The following is a 22070-nucleotide window of genomic DNA, read 5'->3' as shown; positions in this document are numbered from 1 at the left end:
TCTTCTAGAAAGAAATGGTGCAGGGAGAAAAGGACTCGTGAGGGCTACAGGGCGGACAAGACAGTGAACTAAAGTGGTTGGGCCCCGTGAGGGGCCTTGCTCTCCACCAGCGTGTTCTGACTTTTTTCTAAAGGAGACTAAAATGGCCGGGCAAGTGCTTGCAGCTGACCCTCCAGGCTCGCTAAGCACGCAAGCCTCCAAAGCTGGCCTCCCGCCACTCCCAGCATGGGCCCGGCCTGAGTGGGTCACTAGGCGGCACGCACGCGCTGGGAAAATGCGGGAAAGGCTGCGGGAGGGCCGCGCCTGCGCAGTAGCGGGCCGTCGGTTGGGCGCAGACAGGCCCCAGAAGATGGAGAGATGGAGCCACCCCAAGAAACAGACAGGCCTATCAGCACACTTGATAACCACAGCGGGCGGGTCCAAGTCCTGTCCCCCACCCCGCTATTGCAGAGGAATCCTTACAGCAGCCCGGATATCATGCACATTAAAGGGTCGGAGGCTTCTTCGGTCCCTTACGCCCTGAACCAGGGCACGATGGCCCTGCCTAAGAACAAGAACCAGGAGGGCACTGGTCACCGGCTGCTAAACGTGAGTGAGTGGGGGCCTGGCCGGCACCTGGAGGACCGGGGCCAGCAGGGCACCTGGAGGGTGGTGAAAGGATTAAAGGGTTCAGTGTGTGCCAGTTGCATCGCCCTTCAATTGGCACACATTGAACCCTTTAATCCTGTTTTTTTTTCATTTATAGCAATTCCTTTTTTTTATTTTTTATTTTTATTTTTTATTATACTTTAAGTTCTAGGGTACATGTGCACAATGTGCAGGTTTGTTACATATGTATACATGTGCCATGTTGGTGTGCTGCACCCATTAACTCGTCATTTACATTAGGTATATCTCCTAATGCTATCCCTCCTCCCTCCCCCCAGCCCACGACAGGCCGTGGTGTGTGATGTTCCCCACCCTGTGTCCATGTATTCTCATTGTTCATTTCCCACCTATGAGTGAGAACATGTGGTGTTTGGTTTTCTTTCCTTGCGATAGTTTGCTGAGAATGATGGTTTCCAGCTTCATCCATGAGCCTACAACGGACGTGAACTCATCCTTTTTACATGGCTGCATAGTATTCCATGGTGTATATGTGCCACATTTTCTTAATCCAGTCTGTCATTGATGGACATTTGGGTTGGTTCCAAGTCTTTGCTATTGTGAATAGTGCCATAATAAACATACGTGTGCATGTGTCTTTATAGCAGCATGATTTATAATCCTTTGGGTATATGCCCAGTAATGGCATGGCTGGGTCAAATGGTATTTCTAGTTCTAGACCCTTGAGGAATCGCCACACTGTCTTCCACAATGGTTGAACTAGTTTACAGTCCCACCAACAGTGTAAAAGTGTTCCTATTTCTCCACATCCTCTCCAGCACCTGTTGTTTCCTGACTTTTTAATGATCGCCATTCTAACTGGTGTGAGATGGTATCTCATTGTGGTTTTGATTTGCATTTCTCTGATGGCCAGTGATGATGAGCATTTTTTCATGTGTCTTTTGGCTGCATAAATGTCTTCTTTTGAGAAGTGTCTGTTCATATACTTTGCCCACTTGTTGATGGGGTTGTTTGTTTTTTTCTTGTAAATTTGTTTCAGTTCTTTGTAGATTCTGGATATTAGCCCTTTGTCAGATGGATAGATTGCAAAAATTTTCTCCCATTCTGTAGGCTGCCTGTTCACTCTGACGGTAGTTTCTTTTGCTGTGCAGAAGCTCTTTAGTTTAACTAGATCCCATTTGTCGATTTTGGCTTTTGTTGCCATTGCTTTTGGTGTTTTAGTCATGAAGTCCTTGGCCATGCCTATGTCCTGAATGGTATTGGCTAGGTTTTCTTCTAGGGTTTTTATGGTTTTAGGTCTAACATTTAAGTCTTTAATCCATCTTGAATTAATTTTTGTATAAGGTGTAAGGAAGGGATCCAGTTTCAGCTTTCTACATATGGCTAGCTAGTTTTCCCAACACCATTTATTAAATAGAGAATCCTTTCCCCATTTCTTGTTTTTGTCAGGTTTGTCAAAGATCAGATGGTTGTAGATGTGTGGTATTATTTCCGGGGGCTCTATTCTGTTCCATTGGTCTATATCTCTGTTTTGTTACCGGTACCATGCTGTTTTGGTTACTGTAGCCTTGTAGTATAGTTTGAAGTCAGGAAGCATGATGCCTCCAGCTTTGTTCTTTCGGCTTAGGATTGTCTTGGCAATGTGGGCTCTTTTTTGGTTCCATATGAACTTTAAAGTAGTTTTTTCCAATTCTGTGAAGAAAGTCATTGGTAGCTTGATGGGGATGGCATTGAATCTATAAATTACCTTGGGCAGTATGGTCATTTTCACAATATTGATTATTCCTATCCATGAGCATGGAATGTTCTTCCATTTGTTTGTGTCCTCTTATTTTATTGAGCAGTGGTTTGTAGTTCTCCTTGAAGAGGTCCTTCACATCCCTTGTAAGTTGGATTCCTAGGTATTTTATTCTCTTTGAAGCAATTGTGAATGGGAGTTCACTCATGATTTGGCTCTCTGCTTGTCTATTAGTGTATAGGAATGCTTGTGATTTTTGCACATTGATTTTGTATCCTAAGACTTTGCTGAAGTTCCTTATCAGCTTAAGGAGATTTTGGGCTGAGGCGATGGTGTTTTCTGAATATACAAAGATGTCATCTGCAAACAGGGACAATTTGACTTCCTCTTTTCCTAATTGAATACCCTTTATTTCTTTCCCTTGCCTGACTGCCCTGGCCAGAAGTTCCAACACCATGTTGAATAGGAGTGGTGAGAGAGGGCATCCCTGTCTTGTGCCAGTTTTCAAAGGGAATGCTTCCAGTTTTTGCCCATTCAGGATGATATTGGCTATGGGTTTGTCATAAATAGCTCTTACTATTTTGAGATACGTCCCATCAATACGTAGTTTATTGAGAGTTTTTAGCATGAAGGGCTGTTGAATTTTGTCAAAGGCCTTTTCTGCATCTATTGAGATAATCATGTGGTTTTTTTGTCTTTGGTTCTGTTTATATGATGGATTACGTTTATTGATTTGCATATGTTGAACCAGCCTTGCATCCCAGGGATGAAGCCCACTTGATCATGGTGGATAAGCTTTTTGATGTGCTGCTGGATTCGATTTGCCAGTGTTTTATTGAGGATTTTTGCATTGATGTTCATCAGGGATATTGGTCTAAAATTCTCCGTTTTTGTGGTGTCTCTGCCAGGCTTTAGTATCAGAATGATGTTGGCCTCATAAAATAAATTTGGGATGATTCCTTCTTTTTCTATTGATTGGAATAGTTTCAGAAGGAATGGTACCAGCTCCTCCTTGTACCTCTGGTAGAATTTGGCTGTGAAGCCATCTGGTCCTGGACTTTTTTTGGTTGGTAGGCTAGTAATTATTGCCTCAATTTCAGAACCTGTTATTGGTCTATTCAGGGATTCAACTTCTTCCTGGTTTAGTCTTGGGAGGGTGTATGTGTCCAGAAATTTATCCATTTCTTCTAGATTTTGTAGTTTATTTGCATAGAGGTGTTTATAGTATTCTCTGATGGTGGTTTGTATTTCTGTGGGATCGGTGGTGATATCCCCTTTATCATTTTTTATTGTGTCTATTTGATTCTTCTCTCTTTTCTTCTTTATTAGTCTTGCTAGCGGTCTGTCAATTTTGTTGATCTTTTCAGAAAACCAGCTCCTGGATTCATTGATTTTTTTGAAGGGATTTTGTGTCTCTATCTCCTTCCGTTCTGCTCTGATCTTAGTTATTTCTTGCCTTCTGCTAGCTTTTGAATGTGTTTGCTCTTGCTTCTCTAGTTCTTTTAATTATGATGTTAGGGTGTCAATTTTAGTTCTTTCCTGCTTTCTTTTGTGGGCATTTAGTGCTATAAATTTCCCTCTACACACTGCTTTAAATGCGTCCCAGAGATTCTGGTATGTTGTGTCTTTGTTCTCATTGGTTTCAAAGAACATCTTTATTTCTGCCTTCATTTCGTTATGTACCCAGTAGTCATTCAGGAGCAGGTTGTTCAGTTTCCATGTAGTTGAGCAGTTTTGAGTGAGTTTCTTAATCCTGAGTTCTAGTTTGATTGCACTGTGGTCTGAGAGACAGTTTGTTATAATTTCTGTTCTTTTACATTTGCTGAAGAGTGCTTTACTTCCAACTATGTGGTCAATTTTGGAATAAGTGTGATGTGGTGCTGAGAAGAATGTATATTCTGTTGATTTGGGGTGGAGAGTTCTGTAGATGTCTATTAGGTCTGCTTGGTGCAGAGTTGAGTTCAATTCCTGGATATCCTTGTTAACTTTCTGTCTCATTGATCTGTCTAATGTTGACAGTGGTGTGTTAAAGGCTCCCATTATTATTGTGTGGGAGTCTAAGTCTCTTTTTAGGTCTCTAAGGACTTGCTTTATGAATCTGGGTGCTCCTATATTGGGTGCATACATATTTAGGATAGCTCTTCTTGTTGAATTGATCCCTTTACCATTATGTAATGGCCTTCTTTGTCTCTTTTGATCTTTGTTGGTTTAAAGTCTGTTTTATCAGAGACTAGGATTGCAACCCCTGCTTTTTCTTGTTTTCCATTTGCTTGGTAGATCTTCCTCTATCCCTTTATTTTGAGCCTATGTGTGTCTCTGCACGTGAGATAGGTCTCCTGAATACAGCACACTGATGGGTCTTGCCTCTTTATCCAATTTGCCAGTCTGTGTCTTCTAATTGGAGCATTTAGCCCATTTACATTTAAGGTTAATATTGTTATGTGTGAATTTGATCCTGTCATTATGATGTTAGCTGGTTATTTTGCTCATTAGTTGATGTAGTTTCTTCCTAGCATCAATGGTCTTTACAATTTGGCATGTTTTTACAGTGGCTGGTACTGGTCGTTCCTTTCCACGTTTAGTGCTTCCTTCAGGAGCTCTTCTAATGCAGGCCTGGTGGCGACAAAATCTCTCAGCATTTGTTGGTCTGTAAAGGATTTTATTTCTCCTTCACTTATGAAGCTTAGTTTGGCTGGATATGAAATTCTGGGTTGAAAATTCTTTTCTTTAAGAATGTTGAATATTGGCCCCCACTCTCTTCTGGCTTGTGGAGTTTCTGCCAAGAGATCTGCTGTTAGTCTGATGGGCTTCCCTTTGTGGGTAACCCGACCTTTCTCTCTGGCTGTCCTTAACATTTTTTCCTTCATTTCAACTTTGGTGAATCTGACAATTATGTGTCTTGGAGTTCCTCTTCTCAAGGAGTATCTTTGTGGCATTCTCTGTATTTCCTGAATTTGAATGTTGGCCTGCCTTGCTAGGTTGGGGAAGTTCTCCTGGATAATATCCTGAAGAGTGTTTTCCAACTTGATTCCATTGTCTCTGTCACTTTCAGGTACACCAATCAGACGTAGATTTGGTCTTTTCACATAGTCCCACATTTCTTGGAGGCTTTGTTCATTTCTTTTTATTCTTTTTTCTATCAGCTTCTCTTCTTGCTTCATTTCATTCATTTGATCTTCAATCACTGATACCCTTTCTTCCACTTGATCAAATCGGCTACTGAAGCTTGTGCATGTGTCACATAGTTCTTGTGCCATGGTTTTCAGCTCCATCAGGTCATTTAAGGACTTCTCTACAGTGTTTATTCTAGTTAGCCATTCATCTAATCTTTTTTCAAGGTTTTTAGCTTCTTTACGATGGGTTTGAACATCCTCCTTTAGCTCGGAGTAGTTTGCTATTACCGATCATCTGAAGCCTTCTTCTCTCAACTCGTCAAATTCATTCTCTGTCCAGCTTTGTTCCCTTGCTGGCGAGGAGCTGTGTTCCTTTGTAGGAGAAGAGGCGCTCTGATTTTTAGAATTTTCAGCTTTTCTGCTCTGGTTTCTCCCCATCTTTGTGGGTTTATCTACCTTTGGTCTTTGATGTTGGTGACCTACAGATGGGGTTTTGGCATGGATGTGCTTTTTGTTGATGTTGATGCTATTCCTTTCTGTTTGTTAGTTTTCCTTCTAATAGTCAGGTCCCTCAGCTGCAGGTCTGTTGGAGTTTGCTGGTGGTCCACCCCAGACCCTGTTTGCCTGGGTATCACCAGTGGAGGCTGCAGAACAGTAAATATTGCAGAACAGCAAATGTTGCTGTCTGATCCTTCTTCTGGAAGCTTTGTCTCAGAGGGGCACCCAGTTGTATGAGGTGTCAGTTGGCCCCTACTGGGAGGTGTCTCCCAGTTAGGCTACTCGGGGGTCAGGGACCCACTTGAGGAGGCAGTCTGTCCATTCTCAGATCTCAAACTCCGTGCTAGGAGAAGCACTACTCTCTTCAAAGCTGTCAGACAGGGATGTTTAAGTCTGTAGAAGTTTCTGCTGCCTTTTGTTCAGCTATGCCCTGCCCCCAAAGGTGGAGTCTACAGAGGCAGGCAGGCCTCCTTGAGCTGCGGTGGGCTCCACTCAGTTTGAGCTTCCCGGCTTCGTTTACCTACTCAAACTTCAGCAATGGCGGACGCCCCTCCCCCAGGCTTGCTGCCACCTTGCAGTTCGATCTTGGACTGCTGTGCTAGCAGTGAGCAAGGCTCCGTGGGCGTGGGACCCTCCGAGCCAGGTGGGGGATATAACGTCCTGGTGTGCCGTTTGCTAAGGCCATTGGAAAAGTGCAGTATTAGGGTGGGAGTGTCCCGATTTTGCAGGTGCCGTCTGTCATAGCTTCCCTTTGCTAGGAAAGGGAATTCCCCAACCCCTTGTGCTTCCCGGGTGAAGTGATGCCCCACCCTGCTCCATGGGCTGCACCCACTGTCTGACAAGCCCCAGTGAGATGAACCCAGTACCTCAGTTGGAAATGCAGAAATCACCTGTCTTCTGTGTCACTCACACTGGGAACTGCAGACTGGAGCTGTTCCTATTCTGCTATCTTGGCTTTTTTTTTTTTTTTTCAAGACGGAATCTTACTCTGTTGCCCTCCCCCAGGCTGGAGTGCAGTGGCACGATCTCAGCTCACAGCAACCTCCGCCTCCCGGGTTCAAGTGATTCTTCTGCCTCAACCTCCTGAGTAGCTGGGATTATAGGCACCCGCCACCACGCCAGGTGAAGTTTTGTATTTTTAGTAGAGACGGGATTTTGCCATGTTGATCATGCTGGACTTGAACTCCTGACCTCAGGTGATCCACCCACCTGGCCTCCCAAGGTGCTGGGATTACAGGTGTGAGCAACCGTGCCTGGCCACCTTTAATCCTTTTGAAACCCTCTAAATTAGAGGGTGGTAATACCTGAGAAAGAGTTGACCTGTGGGACCTTGGGCAATTATTTAACTTGTTAGAGTCTTGTTTTATTCAGTGTTCAGTGAAGACAATTAATACTTACCTTACTTAAAGGAGAACAAAAGGAAATAATGATATAAAGTGCTTAGCACAGTACAAAGAACAAAGTACAGAGTCAAAAGTTAGCTGCTGTCACCATCATCATCATCACTGGGATTTTATTTATTTGGTTACAGGGCCAAACTTCTGAAACTTTAGTTACCCCTGTTTTCATTCCTGAGGTTATTACAGAGTGAATCTGCAGAAGCAAATCTGCGTCCTGTCTGCAAAGTGAATTATTGGCCTCCTGAAACTCTGGAGTTTACCACTATACTTAGTAGTACCACTAGAGCATGGAGACCTAAACGGCAAAGGGGAATCAAATTGAAACTTACCTTTTCAAAGTTGTTGGAAGATATTAGGACATTTTCAAAAATCCTTTAATTGTTAGGGATACTAGCATTCATCTGTGATAAGTGTCACAAATATTTTCTCATAATTCAACAGTTGTTTTTTTTTTGACTGTCGATAGTGCTTTTTGCTGTGCAATCCTTAGTTTCATTAATGTTTAAAATGATTTTTCTGTTCTCTATTTTATTTCTGCTCCAATCTTTACTACTTTTTTCTTCTGCTAACTTTGGGCTTACTTTGTTTTTGCTATACAGTTATTAAAAGTGTAAAGTTAGGTTGTTTATTTGAGATCTTCTTTTTTGATGTAGATATTTATTGTTCTAACCTTCCCTCTTATAACTGCTTTCACAGCATCCCATAAGTTTGAGTATATTGTGTTTCTGTTTTTGTTGGTCTCAAAATATTTTTTGATTTCTATTTGATCTCTTCTTTGATACTTAGTTATTCAGAAGCCTGTTGTTAATTTCCACGTCTTTGTGAATTTTCCAAATTTCCTCTTATTGATTTCTAGTTTCATAACATTATGTTGATTTTGTATGCTGTAACTTTACTGAATTTATTTATCAGATAGAGGAGTTTTTTGTAGAAATCTATAGGTTTTTCTAGATAAAAGATCATATCATTAGCAAATAGGGACAATTTGACTTTCCCTTTTCCAATCTGGATGCCTTTTATTTTTTTTCTCTTGCCTGATTACTCTGGCTGGGACTTTCAGTCAGTGGTTAAAGTGGGCATTCTTGTCTTATTCTAGTTATTAGAGGAAAGGCTTTTAGCTCTTCCCAATTCAGTATGATGTCAGCCATGCATTTATTATATATGGGCTTTATTATGTTGCAGTATATTCCTTCTATGCCAGTTTGTTGAATTTTTTTTTTATCATGAAGGGATATTGAATTTTATCAAATGCTTTCTGTGTCTATTGAGATGATCATTTGGTGTTTGCCCTTAATTCTGTTGATGTGATGTTTTATGTTTATTGATTTGCATGTGTTGAACCATCCTTGCATTCCCTGGGATAAATCCCATTTGATCATGGTATGTATATATATTATCTTTTTGATATGCTGTTTCATTCAGTTTGCTAGTATTTGCATCTATGTTCATTAGGGATATTGACCTATAGATTTCTTTTTTGTTGTTGTATCCTTGTCTGGTTTTTGCATCAGGGTAATACTGGCCTCAAAGAATGTGTCAGGGAGAATTCTGTCTTCTTCATTTTTTGAAATAGTTTGAGGAGAATTCATGTTAGTTCTTCATTGAGAGTTTGGTAGAATTCAGCAGTGAAGTCATGTGGTCTGTGACTTTTCTTTGTTGAGAGACATTTTGTTTTTTGAGACGGAGTCTCACACTGTCACCCAGGCTGGAGTGCAGTGGCGTAATCTTGGCTCACTGCAAGCTCTGCCTCTCGGGTTCACACCATTCTCCTGCCTCAGCCTCCCGAGTAGCTGAGACTACAGGCGCCCGCCACCACGCCTGGCTAATTTTTTTTTCATATATTTTAGTAGAGACAGGGTTTCACTGTGTTAGCTAAGATGGTCGCGATCTCCTGACCTCATGATCCGCCTGCCTCAGCCTCCCAAAGTGCTGGGATTACAGGCATGAGCCACCGTGCCTAGCTGAGAGACATCTTATTACTGCTTCAATCTCATTACTTGTTATTGGTCTGTTCAGGCTTTCTGTTTCTTCCTAAGTCAATATTGGTCACTCGTATTTGTCTAGGAATTTATCCATTTCTTCTGGGTTTTCCAATTTGTTAGTGTATAGTTATTTCTAATAGTCTCTGGTAATCTTTTGTATGTCTGTGACATAAGTTATATTTCCTTTTTCATTTCTGAGTTTGTTTATTTGAGGTTCTCTCTCTTTTTCTTGGTTACTTGAGTAAGGTCAAAAACCAAGTTTTTGTTTTGCTGATCCTTTGTACTTTTTAAAGGTTCTATTTCAATTACTTCTGCTCTGATCTTTGTTATTTCTTTTCTTCCACTAATTTTAGGTTTGGTTTATTCTTGCTTTTCTTCTTTCTTGATGTGTATTGTTAGATTGTTTATTTGAAACCTTTCTACTTCTTTGATATAGGTGCTTACTGCTATAATCTTCCCTCTTAGCACTGCTTTTGCTGTATCCCATAGTTTTGGCATGTTGTGTTTCAATTTGTATGTGTTTCAAGAAATTTTTTAATTTTCTGTTTAATTTCTTCCTTGACCCAATGATCATTGAAGAGCGTGCTGTTAATTTATATGTGTCTGTACAGTTTCCAAAGTTCCCCTTGTTACTGATTTCTAGTTTTATTCCATTGTGGTCTCAGAAGATACTTGATATGATTTTGATGTTTTAAAATTTGGTAAGACTTGTGTCCTAATATATAGTCTGTCATGGAGAATTTTCCATGTGGTGATGAGAAGAGTGTGTATTCAGTAGCTGTTGGATGAAATATTCTGTAAATGTCTGTTAGGTCTATTTGGTTTAATGTGTAATTTAAATCCAGTGTTTCTCTGTTAGTTTTCTGTCTAGATGATCTGTCTAATGCTGAGAGTAGTGTGTTAAAGTCCCCAGATATTATTGTATTGGAGTCTATCCTTCCCTTTGGATGTAATACTATTTATATATCTGAGTACTCTGGTGTTGGGTATGTAATATATTTAGAATTGTTATATCCTCTTGCTGAATTGACACGTTTATCATTATATAATGACCTACTGACCTTTTTTTTCATTGTCTCTTTACTGTTTTTTACTTTAAGTCTATTTTATCTGATATAACCATAGCTACTTCTGCTCCTGGCATAGCTATTCTTTGAATATTTTTTTCTATCCCTTTACTTTCATTCTATATGTGCCTTTACAGATGAGATGAGTTTCTTATAGGCAGCATATAGTTGGGTCAAGTTTTGTTTTTAATCAACTTTTTTGCATTTTTATTTCTTTCTCTTTTCTTTTTTCTTTCTTTCTTTTTTTTTTTTTTTTTTTTTTTGAGACAGGATCTCACTCTGTCACAGAGGCTGGAGTGTAGTGGCATAATCACAGTTCACTGCAGCCTCAACCTCCTGGGCTCAGGTGATCCTCCCAACTCAGCCTCCTGAGTAGCTAGGACTGTAGGCACTCGCCACCATGCCTGGCTAATTTTTGTATATTTTGTAGAGATGTGGTTTTGCCACGTGGCCCAGGCTGGTCTGGAACTCCTGGGCTCAAATGATCTGCCCACCTTGGCCTCCTAAAGTGCTGGGATTATAGGCATAAGCCACCGTGTCCAGCCTATTTTCTTTGTAATATTGGTCAAGTGTAGTAGTGAGAACTGGGGAAAGCATTTTGATTTTTTTAAAAACATGCATTAAAATATTCCTCGAGGGTCACATGCCCAGAGAGAGCATGAGAGCTCCATGCCCCTTCTCCTCTACCAAAAATTTTTTAAAAAGTGTATACATATTATTATCATGGTGACTGAGTTTTTTGGCATTCAATTAAGTTTTGTGCCTGAGGCTGGGTGTGATGGCTCATGCCTCTAATCCTAGTACTTTGAGAGGCCAAGGTGAGAGGATCGCTTGAGCCCAGGAGTTTGAGGCTACAATGAGCTATGATTGCACCACTGCAGTCCATCCTGGGTGACAGAGCAAGACCCTGTCTCCCCCGTGACCCAAAAAAATTATGCTGGAGGCAATTACCCTATATGAGTCCCAGCTCAGCCAGCAGGTGCTAATAAATGCTTATAGAAGGAATGCTTACCATATGTAACATCTAGCATTGCTGTCCCATAATGCAAGCAGCATTTGTTGCTAGAGCTGCATTGACAAAGCTCTACAGACTGGGTATTTTAAACCTCAGACATTTATTTTCTCACAGTTTTGGGGCTTGGAAGTCCAAAATTAAGGTGGTAGAGTTGGTTTCTTCTGAGACCTCTCTTCTCAGCATATGGGATTAGGGTCCACTCTGATGACCTCATTTTAATCTAATTACCTCTTTAAAAATCCTATCTCCAAATACAATGACATTCTGAGGCACAAGGAGTGAGGATTGCAACGTATGCATTTTTGGGAAAGGTAATTCAGTTTTTAACTGGAGTAAACTCCTAAGTATTGATTACCATATACCAGGTACTGTATATTAGTTGCTTTCTTTATATTAATTTTGTGTGTGTGTGGACAGAGTCTTGCTCTGTCCCCCAGGCTGGAGTGCTGTGGCAAAATCATAGCTCACTACAGCCTTGAACTCCTGGGCTCAAGCAATGATCCCACCTCAGCCCACAGGCATGTGCCATCACACCAGGCTAATTTACTTTTATCTTTTGTAGAGATGGGGGCCAGTATCACTAGGTTACCCAGGCTGGTCTCGAACTCCTAGGCTCAAGCAGTCCTCCTGCTTTGATCTCCCAAATTGCTGTGATTACAGGTGTGGGCCACCATGTCTGACCTATTTATATTAATTTCCTTAAGTCTCACAAGAGCCCCATAAAATAGGTTCTGTTATGATTCAGCAAATTGCATGCAGCATCTGTGGTTTAGAGAGGTTAAGTAACTTTCCCAGGGTAACACAGCCAGAAAGGGCAGAAGCAAAATGTAAACTCAGTAGGTCTGGCTTCTTTTACCCAAATCCGAAAGATCGGGTCATGTTTTTTTGATCCATTTAGCCAGTGTATATCTTTGAAGTGGAGAGCTTAATTCATTCACATTCAAGGTTATTATTGATAGGTGGGGGCTTATTCTCATCATTTTATTAATTAATTTCTGGTTGTTTTATGTGTACTTTGTTCCTTTCTTTCTCCCTTATTATTTATTATAGTTGTTTGGTGGTTTCTGTAGTAGTAACATTTGAATCTTTATGCTTAACTCTGCAGTTAAATATATTAACTGCTCTCCATAAGTCTTTTTTTTTTTTTTTTTTTTGAGACAGAGTCTCACTCTATCGCCCAAGCTGGAGTGCAGTGGCGCGATCTTGGCTCACTGCAATCTTCACCTCCCAGGTTGAAGCGATTCTCCTGCCTCAGTCTCCCAAGTAGCTGGAATTACAGGTGTGCACCATCACGCCCAGCTAATTTTTGTATTTTTAGTAGAGGTGGGTTTTCGCCATGTTGGCCAAGCTGGTCTCAAACTCCTGGCCTCAAGTGATACACCCACCTCGGCCTCCCAAAGTGTTGGGATTACAGGTGTGAGCCACCATGGCTGTCCTCTCCATAAGTCTTATCCTGAAGTTTTCCCCGCTATCTTTTGGTTTGGTTGAAGCTCATCTTATAGTAGGTTTCTTGGGAGGGGCTCAAGAGTAAAGTATTATCTGGAATGCCTGTTTCATGTATTTTTTAAAATAGCCTTGATACGTGAATGCTGTTACTTTGTTGGATAAAAATAGACTTGGTTGGATAAAAATCCTTGGCTTGACCTTTCTTGCCTTGAACTTTGTAAAAATACAGCTCTGCAGTTGCATTGCTTTGTTTGTTGCCCTTGAAATATGATGCCAGTCTTATTTCTTATCTTCATAGATAATTTGGTCATTTGCCTGTAGGCAAGATGTCTTTATAAAGTCTAATAATTTTACTAGGGCATATCTTGGAGTTGATCATTATGAGCCAGTTTTTCTAGACACATTGTGAGTCCTATCCACATACAGATTTTTCTCTTAATACTTAAATTTTTCTTGGATTATAACTTTAAACATTAGTTTTTCCTCCATTGTTTTGTTTTACTTCTTCGAGGATTTTTCATTTGCCTGCCTTCCAATTCAACCATTTTTCTCTGACCCTTTATCCTTCTTTCTCTATCTCATTATCATTCTCTTCACTGGTTCTTATCTTCTTCAATGCCCCTTATAAAGTTTTTTTGAATCGATGCTACCTTTGGGCACTTTGTAATTTAGTATTTATTTCTGGGATGGTTTGTCTTTTTTAAAAATTTCTTTTCTGAATTGATCAACACTCATTTCATTTTTTCTTTCTTGTCTTTGGTCAACTTCTGTTTTAATTGTTGAATAAATGAATGAATTGTTAATTGTAGGCTTAAAAACATCTCCAAATGCTTGTTTGAAGATACTTAATTCAGTTTGAAATGTTATGTTATAATTTACTTCTGTTTTGTGGTTATTTGGGAGGAAGAATTTTTGTCATCTGAAGATTTCTCCCCATTTTCTCCTTATAATAGCTTTTAATGGAGTTGGTCGGATTTTCCATATTTCTTGGCCATGGTCATTTCTTTGCCATAGTTTAAGTGTACTCTCTTCTTTCAGTGTATTGAAGTAGTTGTTTTAAATGGATGAAGTTGTAATTGATGGGAGGTAAGGGGAAAGGAGGGGCATAACCTGTTGTTCTCTTCGGTTTTTCTGGTATGCTTAATTTTCCCCTTATATCCTTCTTTCTCTTCCCTGCCGTGTATGCAGGGATACCTCTTCTTCTCTGATGCCTTCACCCCAGAAGCAGTGCTCATCATGATGAGCTACTTCTGGTCCTTCTCTTTCAGGTCCCTTCTCTATGGCCATTGCTGTGAACTGCCAACTCCTAGACCTGTGGTCAGAATTTTTGTGCTCAATGTTGAACTTTCTCTTTCTCAGGATGATTTTGTCTGTGCTTCCTTTTGTGTTCCCTACTCCTCTCTGTTCTTTTCCAGCATCTCTTAAGATTTCTCTTTCCTTGCTTTCTGTCCCTATAGCGTGTGTGTGCATGTTCATATATATGTGTGTATATCTGTGTGCATGTGTGCATATATATGTGTGTGTATGTGTGTGTGTGTGTGTATGTATATATATATATTTGATTGAGTAGAGATTCAGACTCAAGGTATCTCCTATACTATGGCCAACTGGAATTCTCCTTATAAGCTTTTCAAGATATCCTACTAAATATTCAATCTCTTAACAAACTGAAGAACTATGTACTTTTCTCTTCTTTCATGATTCCCTTAATTTTATATTTGTGTACATTTTTATCTCTCTACTAACTTCTTTTGAGGATAGGGATGAGTTTCTTAATCATATTAATACCCCACTACCGAGGAGACCTGATACTTACTAGAGATTCATACAATAATTATTGAATTGATGTTTCACCTAGTTATGTTTTTCTTTCTCTTCCCAAATCTTAATTTATTTACATTGTAGATGCTGAGAAAAACTCTTAAAGGGTCTGATAGTGAAGAACTGGAAATAACACAGGACACACCAAATTTGGTGCCATTTGGGGATGTGGTATGTATGAGTAACGCTCAAAAACCTGTATAAGTTATTTATTATTTGATAATCAAACAGTATATGCAGAAAATGGTTCTCTCTGATGGCATATTTATGAATTTTTCATTTTTATGAGTCAGAAAAACATTGTAATAATCACTGAAATTATAGAAAATATCCTGATTCACAGAAATAATATCTTCTATATTAGGGATTCCCAAATCTAGTTATATCAGAATTACCTGAGACTTTTTATAAAACATTAACTTGAGGCTTCACCTAAGATCTGCTAACTTAGAATCTCTAGGAGAGGAGCCTGGGAATCAGTAATTTTATTGAGCTCTTAAAGTGATTATATTTATTGCTAGATCATGCTAAAGTTTGAAAATTGATCCTGCGCCCCTCCTCGATCCAAAAAACCTCCTAGAAACAAAAGCAAACACCCCCCTCTCTCTTTCACACACACACACACACACACACATACACACACACACACACACACACACACCCACCCCACACAGAGGTAGGACCCAGTATCTAGGCTGAGAACCAGAAAAATCTGTTATTCTGTTTTCAAAGTACGGAACAAGACATGAGAATCTACATGCATATAGAACTGTCAAATATTATGACATTCATTTACAGTTATTTTTATTTTCTGAACACTATTAGAGTGGTAACTGGGTATGAAATAAGAATTTTTCTTGTCCGTCTACCTCCTATCATATACAATGTTTAATATAATATTTCTGTTATTTTTACTTGGTTTTAAATACTAAACATGGCTAAATGTATTTAGCTAATTCTCATATTAGGATTCAGATATTCCTGCATTTATTTTGTATTTGATTTTTTGATTAAGTACATGATGCTATTTTCTTTAACATTTAGAAAAACTTGGTGCAAGAGCATGAATATTTTACAGTCCTTGGCATGTTATATAGCCAATGAATCATTGCTGAATGAATTAAGTGGTCTTAGGATACTGGATAAAAGAGTTTGTCTGAAATAAGTCACATTTCTTAATTTTATATGCAGGGTGCTATATTTTATCAGTTCTCACCTAATATCAAATAAAAACAATTTAAAGGGTGATGATCAGATTTATGTTAATAATGAATTATTCTTTGGCTTTGTATTCTTGTTCATTTTAGGTTTACTTTGAATGTGGCCTGCCCATTTTTCTTCTGTATTTCTGCTTTCTGATGATTTCTATTAACTAGATATTTTTCATGAGAAACAATATTTCAAATGAGAAAAACCAATGACGTGGAGTTTTACTTTTTAAAAATAGAGTTCAGTGTAAAGTGGAAGAACAGTTAACTTTTTAAATGCATTCACTGTCTGTGTTTTTGTTTTGATTGTTGTAGGTTGGCTGCCTGGGCATTCATATAAAGAACTGCAGACATTTTACGCCTAAGAGTATCCTTTCTTTTGATTTAAGAATCATAGTAATTATATCTCACTGTTTCAGTTATCCATTGCTGCATTACAAACCATTCCAAAACTTAGTGGCTTAACACATTGACCATTTTATCATCAATCACCACTGTTCATTCACTAGTTGCTGCTTCTGCTTCATGATATAACAGCTTGGGCTATAGTTGTCTGACAGTTCAAAAGCGCTGGTATATCTGAAGTGGCCCATTTACATGTCTGGTTGCTTTAGTGGGGATGCATGGAAGGCTAGACTTAGCAGGGATGCTGAAATGGTTGGATCTCTCTCTCTTTCCCTATGTCCTATCATGTTTTATCTCCCTTTATTAATTTTAATTTAAAAATATATCACAGTAATATATTATTTATCTTGATTACTAGTTGTTGGCGTCCCCTTAAATTTGGTGCTGTAGGTGAGTGCCTTTTTGGCTTACTAGTCCCAACCCTATTCACGTTCCATTACATTTTATTGGTTAATGCAGTCATAGAGCCAGCCCAGATTTAGTGGCAGGGGAAATAAAGTGGACTTTTTGATGTGGGAGTAACAAAAGCTTTTCAGCCATCTGTAATCACTGCAATCACCATATAAATGAAAGGAAAAATATATATCTTCTTGTATGATAATGCTAATTTATTTGTAAGTAATGTGTGCTTCCTTTAAACATTTTTAAAAGGATTTAATTTATATTGGTGCTTTTAAATAAGCTGAGTGCTTATTTTTGGATTTATCACAGCATAAAACCAGCCTCATTATGGAGATTTGATGTTTCTTTTTTATATAAAGAGAATTTTGGAAAATAATTCTGTATAAAGAGATTTTTGAAGATAGTTAAATCATGAAACAAAATTGTTTTACTCTGTAGCATTCTATGAAAGATACAATACAGACCAATATAGTATAAATGAACTATATTTTTAAGTGAATTAGGGTAGAACACTTTTTGTCTCAAAATTAAAAATAAGTTAATCTGATATATTTTTAAATATTTTGAATTTCTACATAATTATCCTTAGGAAAAATTTCAACTATATATTGCATATACTTAGTCACCTTGAAATTAATACATAGCAAAACTTGCAAAGGAATTTTGTTGGAAATGTGAGGCTAAAAATACCAGGGATGTAAGGAAGAATCAACCTTCTTTTACTTATATTGTGTCCACCAGTGATGGGCAAAAATACTATTTTAGAATACTTTTTTTCTATTGTTTAATGCTACATGATTGATTTTAGGTTTTGATCTGAATCATTTAATGTATTAATTTTATAATGTATTATTGTTCAATTACAACAAAATTTATTTCCTGAATATCATTCTATTTTCAGTCAGTGTACAACATTTTGCTAATTTGTTCATTCGCATCTCTATAAACAAAGCTGCGAAATGTACAAAAATGTGTAGCTTGCTATCCAAAAACAATGAGAAGAACACTGTAATTAAGTTCGATGAAGTGAAGTATTTTTCTGTACAGGTAATGTTAATATCTCTTCTAGATATTAGAATGGCTCCTTATAGTTCCAAATATTCTACCCTAATTCTGTCTTTTTATAAAAATGAGTAGAAAAGAAACAAAAGCAGTGAGTGCCTTTTTATTTGGTATCTTACAGTATTCTATTTCTATACCATGGGCTATAGTGGTGTTTTAAAAAAAGAAACAATTTTACTGCAAAATGCATAATCTTAGTAGATTTCTTTCCTGAGATGTTACTGTCTGTGGTTTCCAGTATTCATTATGCATGTATTTATCTCTATCTTGCTCTTCTCTTCCCATCTACTGTCTTCCACCTTAGAGTTTTTCCCATCTCCTTTCCCATTCCTTTTCTTCTATCCTGTATTCCCCTTTGTCTCTAATTATTTTTGCATGGATTAACGTAGTCTTTATTACAACCCAAACACACACACACACACAATCATCCTTATTTTACGGATGAAGAAATTGAGGCACTCTGTGGTTAAGGACCTTTCTTAAGGTCATAGAGCTGGTAAGTGGTAAGTAGTTGAGCTGGGAATGTGGGCAGTCTGGTTTCAGACCACACTTCATTAAACTGCCTCACACACCAGCACTTACTATGTTTCTGTTTACAGTTAGGCTTATTAGAATCTTAAATGTATCTTAAAACTTTAAAAAACATGACTGGGCGCAGTGACTCCTGCCTGCAATCCCAGCACTTTGGGAAGCTGAAGTGGGCAGATTACTTGATTTCAGGAGTTTGAGACCAGCCTGACCAACATGGTGAAACGCTGTCTCTACTAAAAACACAAAAATTAGCCAGGCATGGTGGTGCACACCAGTAATCCCAGCTACTTGGGATGCTGAGGCAGGAGAATCACTTGAACCCAGGAGGTGGAGGTTGCAGTGAGTTGAGATCATGCCACCGCACTCCAGCCTGGGCAACAAAGCTGGACTCCGTCTCAAAAAAAAAAAAAAAAAAAGAATGACACTATTCCATACAGCTGCAGGAGTCATTGATTTGTCCAATTATTTATTACATTAGTTGAATTTTAGGGAAATCCTAAAGCCTTTTCTCTATGCTCCATATTATTTTTCAGACTTTATCTGTTTAAGTGTTGAGTAGTGAAAACAGTTTTTTATTTTTTTTATTATACTTTAAGTTCTAGGGTACATGTGCACAACATGCAGGTTTGTTACATAGGTATACATGTGCCATGTTGGCTTGCTGCACCTGTCAACTCATCATTTACATTAGGTATTTCTCCTAATGCTATCCCTTCCCCAGTCCCCCAGCCCCCTACAGGCCCTGGTGTGTGATGTTCCCCACCCTGTGTCCATGTATTCTCATTGTTCAATTCCCACCTATGAGTGAGAACATGCGGTGTTTGGTTTTCTGTCCTTGTGATAATTTGCTAAGAATGATGGTTTCCAGCTTCATCCATGTCCTGGCAAAGGACATGAACTCATCCTTTTTTATGGCTGCATAGTATTCCATGGTGTATATGTGCCACATTTTCTTAATCCAGTCTATCATTGATGGACATTTGGGTTGGTTCCAAGTCTTTGCTATTGTGAATAGTGCCACAATAAACATACGTGTGCATGTGTCTTTATAGTAGCATGATTTATAATCCTTTGGGTATATACCCAGTAATGGGATCGCTGGGTTAAATGGTATTTCTAGTTCTAGATCCTCGAGGAATCGCCACACTGTGAAGACAGTTTTTTAAGCATAGATTTTTGTTGTTGTTGTTGTTGTTGTTTGTTTGTTTTAAGCAACGAAAAAACAAGGAATAGTTTTGCTGGAGGCAATACATACTGTTTGTTTTACTCTGCAAATAGTTTTCCTAAGCTTCATTGGCAAATTCTCAAGAATTTGGGGGATATATGTCCATTTAAATAAAATTTGAAACATTAATACTTGAAAATAATGTAAAGTATATAGTAAGGTGTTTATCTTCATTAGCATAATCAAAATCTGTTTCCTGTATTTATTTAAATAGGTACTGTTAGTTTGAGCACATTAAAAGGACAGTTTTAATGGAACTCTAATAGAAAGTTTGAGAATGACAATAATTACACAGAAAATTGGACAAGCAAACAAAGAAACAAAAAAGCGAGACACATGTTAACTACAGGGAAATTAAAAATGATACAGGAAAGGAAATATAATTATTGTAATATATTGTTAAACTCTGAATGATAGTTACACATATAAACTAATATAAACACTAACAATCTAACAAAAATGTATGTTATAGAATATATTGGAGGAATGGTGAGAAGTATGAAAACTGTCGGGGGAGAATTGAGAGATAATATTTTTCTTCCACAATATGCAGTTAGTAGTTAGTATTTCAAACTAGAAAAAATCAATGAATAAATATAAGCATGTTACTTAGAAACATGAAGGCAAAACTTAGAGAAATTTATTTAGAGGTCGAAAAGGCAGCTTCCGAGGAATGGAAATTAGGGGGTGGGTGGGGTGGAATTCTAAAATTGCACCCCGGATTTAACTTACAGAAGTATGACTGTATGAAAATGTGGAGAGGTACTGTCATTGAAAAAAGAATTTGTAATATTCTCTGAGAGTGGGGGACATGACACGCCACTGAGGGCCACAGGGGAAGTATCAGAATGGTCAGGAGGTAGAGGACAGGAGTGAGGGGAGAGTCTAGGCCTTTTGGGGGTTGCCGAGGGAAAGGCAAGGCAGGAAACCAGTTTAGGATTGGCTAGTTTGAATAATTTCAGGGGTCTTTGGGTTATAGAAATGGTCTCTAGTTTTCTAATACCTGGCCCTGGGATAATTTAGGGCAAGGGGAATGTGTGAGAATTAGATTAGGAGGTGGTTGGCTGGGCACAGTGGCTCATGCCTGTAAGCCCAGCACTTTGGGAGGCCGAGGAGAGCAGATCACTTAAGGTCAGGAGTTCGAGACCAGCCTGGTTAACATGGTGAAACTCATCTCTACTAAGAATACAAAACTTAGCTGGGTGTGGTGGCACATGCCTGTAATCCCAGCTACCTGGGAGGTTGAGGCAAGAGAATCGCTTGAACCCGAGAGACAGAGTTTGCAGTGAGCCAAGATGGCACTACTGCACTCCAGCCTGGGCAACAGAGTGAGACAAAAAAAAAAAAAAAAAAAAAGTGGTTGGAGCTATAGCCTTGAGATTGGTTAGTTTGCAAATAAAAGATGTGCTCTCTGCTAAGCCTTTGCTGTCTCCAGCAGTCTAACCCTGGGAGAGGAAGTCTCTCCCTCAACAAGCTTTTTAAGATGCCAGAACATCATAACTTACAGAAGCTTTTTTTTTTTTTTCTTAAAAACAAAACAAAATGTGATTGACTGAGCATAGTTGCTCACGCCTATAATCCCAGGATTTTGGGAGGCCAAAGCAGGAGGAATGCTTGAGGCCTGGAGTTCAAAACTGGCCTGGTCAACATAGCGAGACCCCATCTCTACAAAAGAAATATTAAAAAATTAACTGGGTGTGGTGGCATGTACCTGTAGTGCCAGCTACTCTGGAGGCTGAGGCAGAGGATGGCTTGCACCCAGTAGTTTGAGGCTGCAGTGAGCCATGATCCTATCACTGCACTCCAGCTTGAGTGACAGAGTGAGACCTTGTCTCAAAAATATCAAACCAAAACAAACAACAAAAAACCATGATTAATACAGGCGGGAGTAAGAAAAAAGTTGTTTCTTTGTTTTAACCATTGTAGAAGTTCTTGACTTTATATAGTATATAATTAGGATAAAATAAAATTACATTGCATACGCTTTAGTACTTTAATTTGCTAAAATGTACAACATAGATCTAGGTTAAAATTTTTTAAATCCATACAAACTAACAACTGAAAACGCATAGGAAGTGGATTTAACTTAGTTTAATTGTTCCAGAAAGCTGCTGGGAAAGTGATATAAAAACTCAGACTGAAGAATGAGTAGTAGTGGATTTCTGGTTCTGGCCATCCTGGAATAGCTGGTATTGGATTCACTCGTCTGCTCTAAACAGCTATGAAACAGAAAAATACATGAAGGAACTATATCCTGGCATTAGACAATGGAAAGTGGAGGGAGGCACTTCTAAAGAGAAGGGAAGCACAAGCGGTGAGCTCCACATTTACAGCAGCTTTTTATCTGGCGGTGATTCCCGCACAGCGGAGTGAAACCCAAGCAGAGAATGGCAGTCTTGGTGCGTGGAGGAAGCAGACGCTGAGCAGAGGAAGAAGAGAAAGCAGAGATGGCAATTTAGGGCTCCTACGGGGGCTGGAATTTGTTGAGCAGGGTTCTAAAGAAAAAGGAATAGCAGATAAGAGCCCAGAAATCTATGTAGGTATTCTTCTC

General features: G+C 38.9%; 1 protein-coding gene across 11 annotated transcripts in view; it reads left to right on the top strand.

The window, feature by feature from the left end:
• Positions 1–284: 284 nt before the first annotated feature.
• Positions 285–22070, top strand: part of C2CD6 (C2 calcium dependent domain containing 6) — a 180905-nt gene continuing 159119 nt past the window's right edge. For 5 of the 11 annotated variants that reach the window (XM_054479124.1, XM_054479126.1, XM_054479120.1 and 2 more), the window contains exons 1-4: positions 307–588; positions 14771–14857; positions 16210–16261; positions 17603–17748. In XM_054479124.1, coding sequence (XP_054335099.1) covers positions 358–588; positions 14771–14857; positions 16210–16261; positions 17603–17748 — 516 coding nt within the window. In that variant the 5' untranslated portion in view covers positions 307–357. Of the gene's footprint in view, positions 589–14770; positions 14858–16209; positions 16262–17602; positions 17749–22070 lie in introns of all 11 variants that reach the window. The other 6 variants (XR_008501194.1, XR_008501193.1, XM_054479121.1 and 3 more) reach the window with 2 other exon arrangements.

The sequence above is a fragment of the Pongo pygmaeus genome, chromosome 11 (genome assembly GCF_028885625.2).
Source record: "Pongo pygmaeus isolate AG05252 chromosome 11, NHGRI_mPonPyg2-v2.0_pri, whole genome shotgun sequence".
In the NCBI taxonomy this organism is placed as follows: domain Eukaryota; kingdom Metazoa; phylum Chordata; class Mammalia; order Primates; family Hominidae; genus Pongo; species Pongo pygmaeus.
This window is presented reverse-complemented; position numbering and strand designations above follow the sequence as displayed.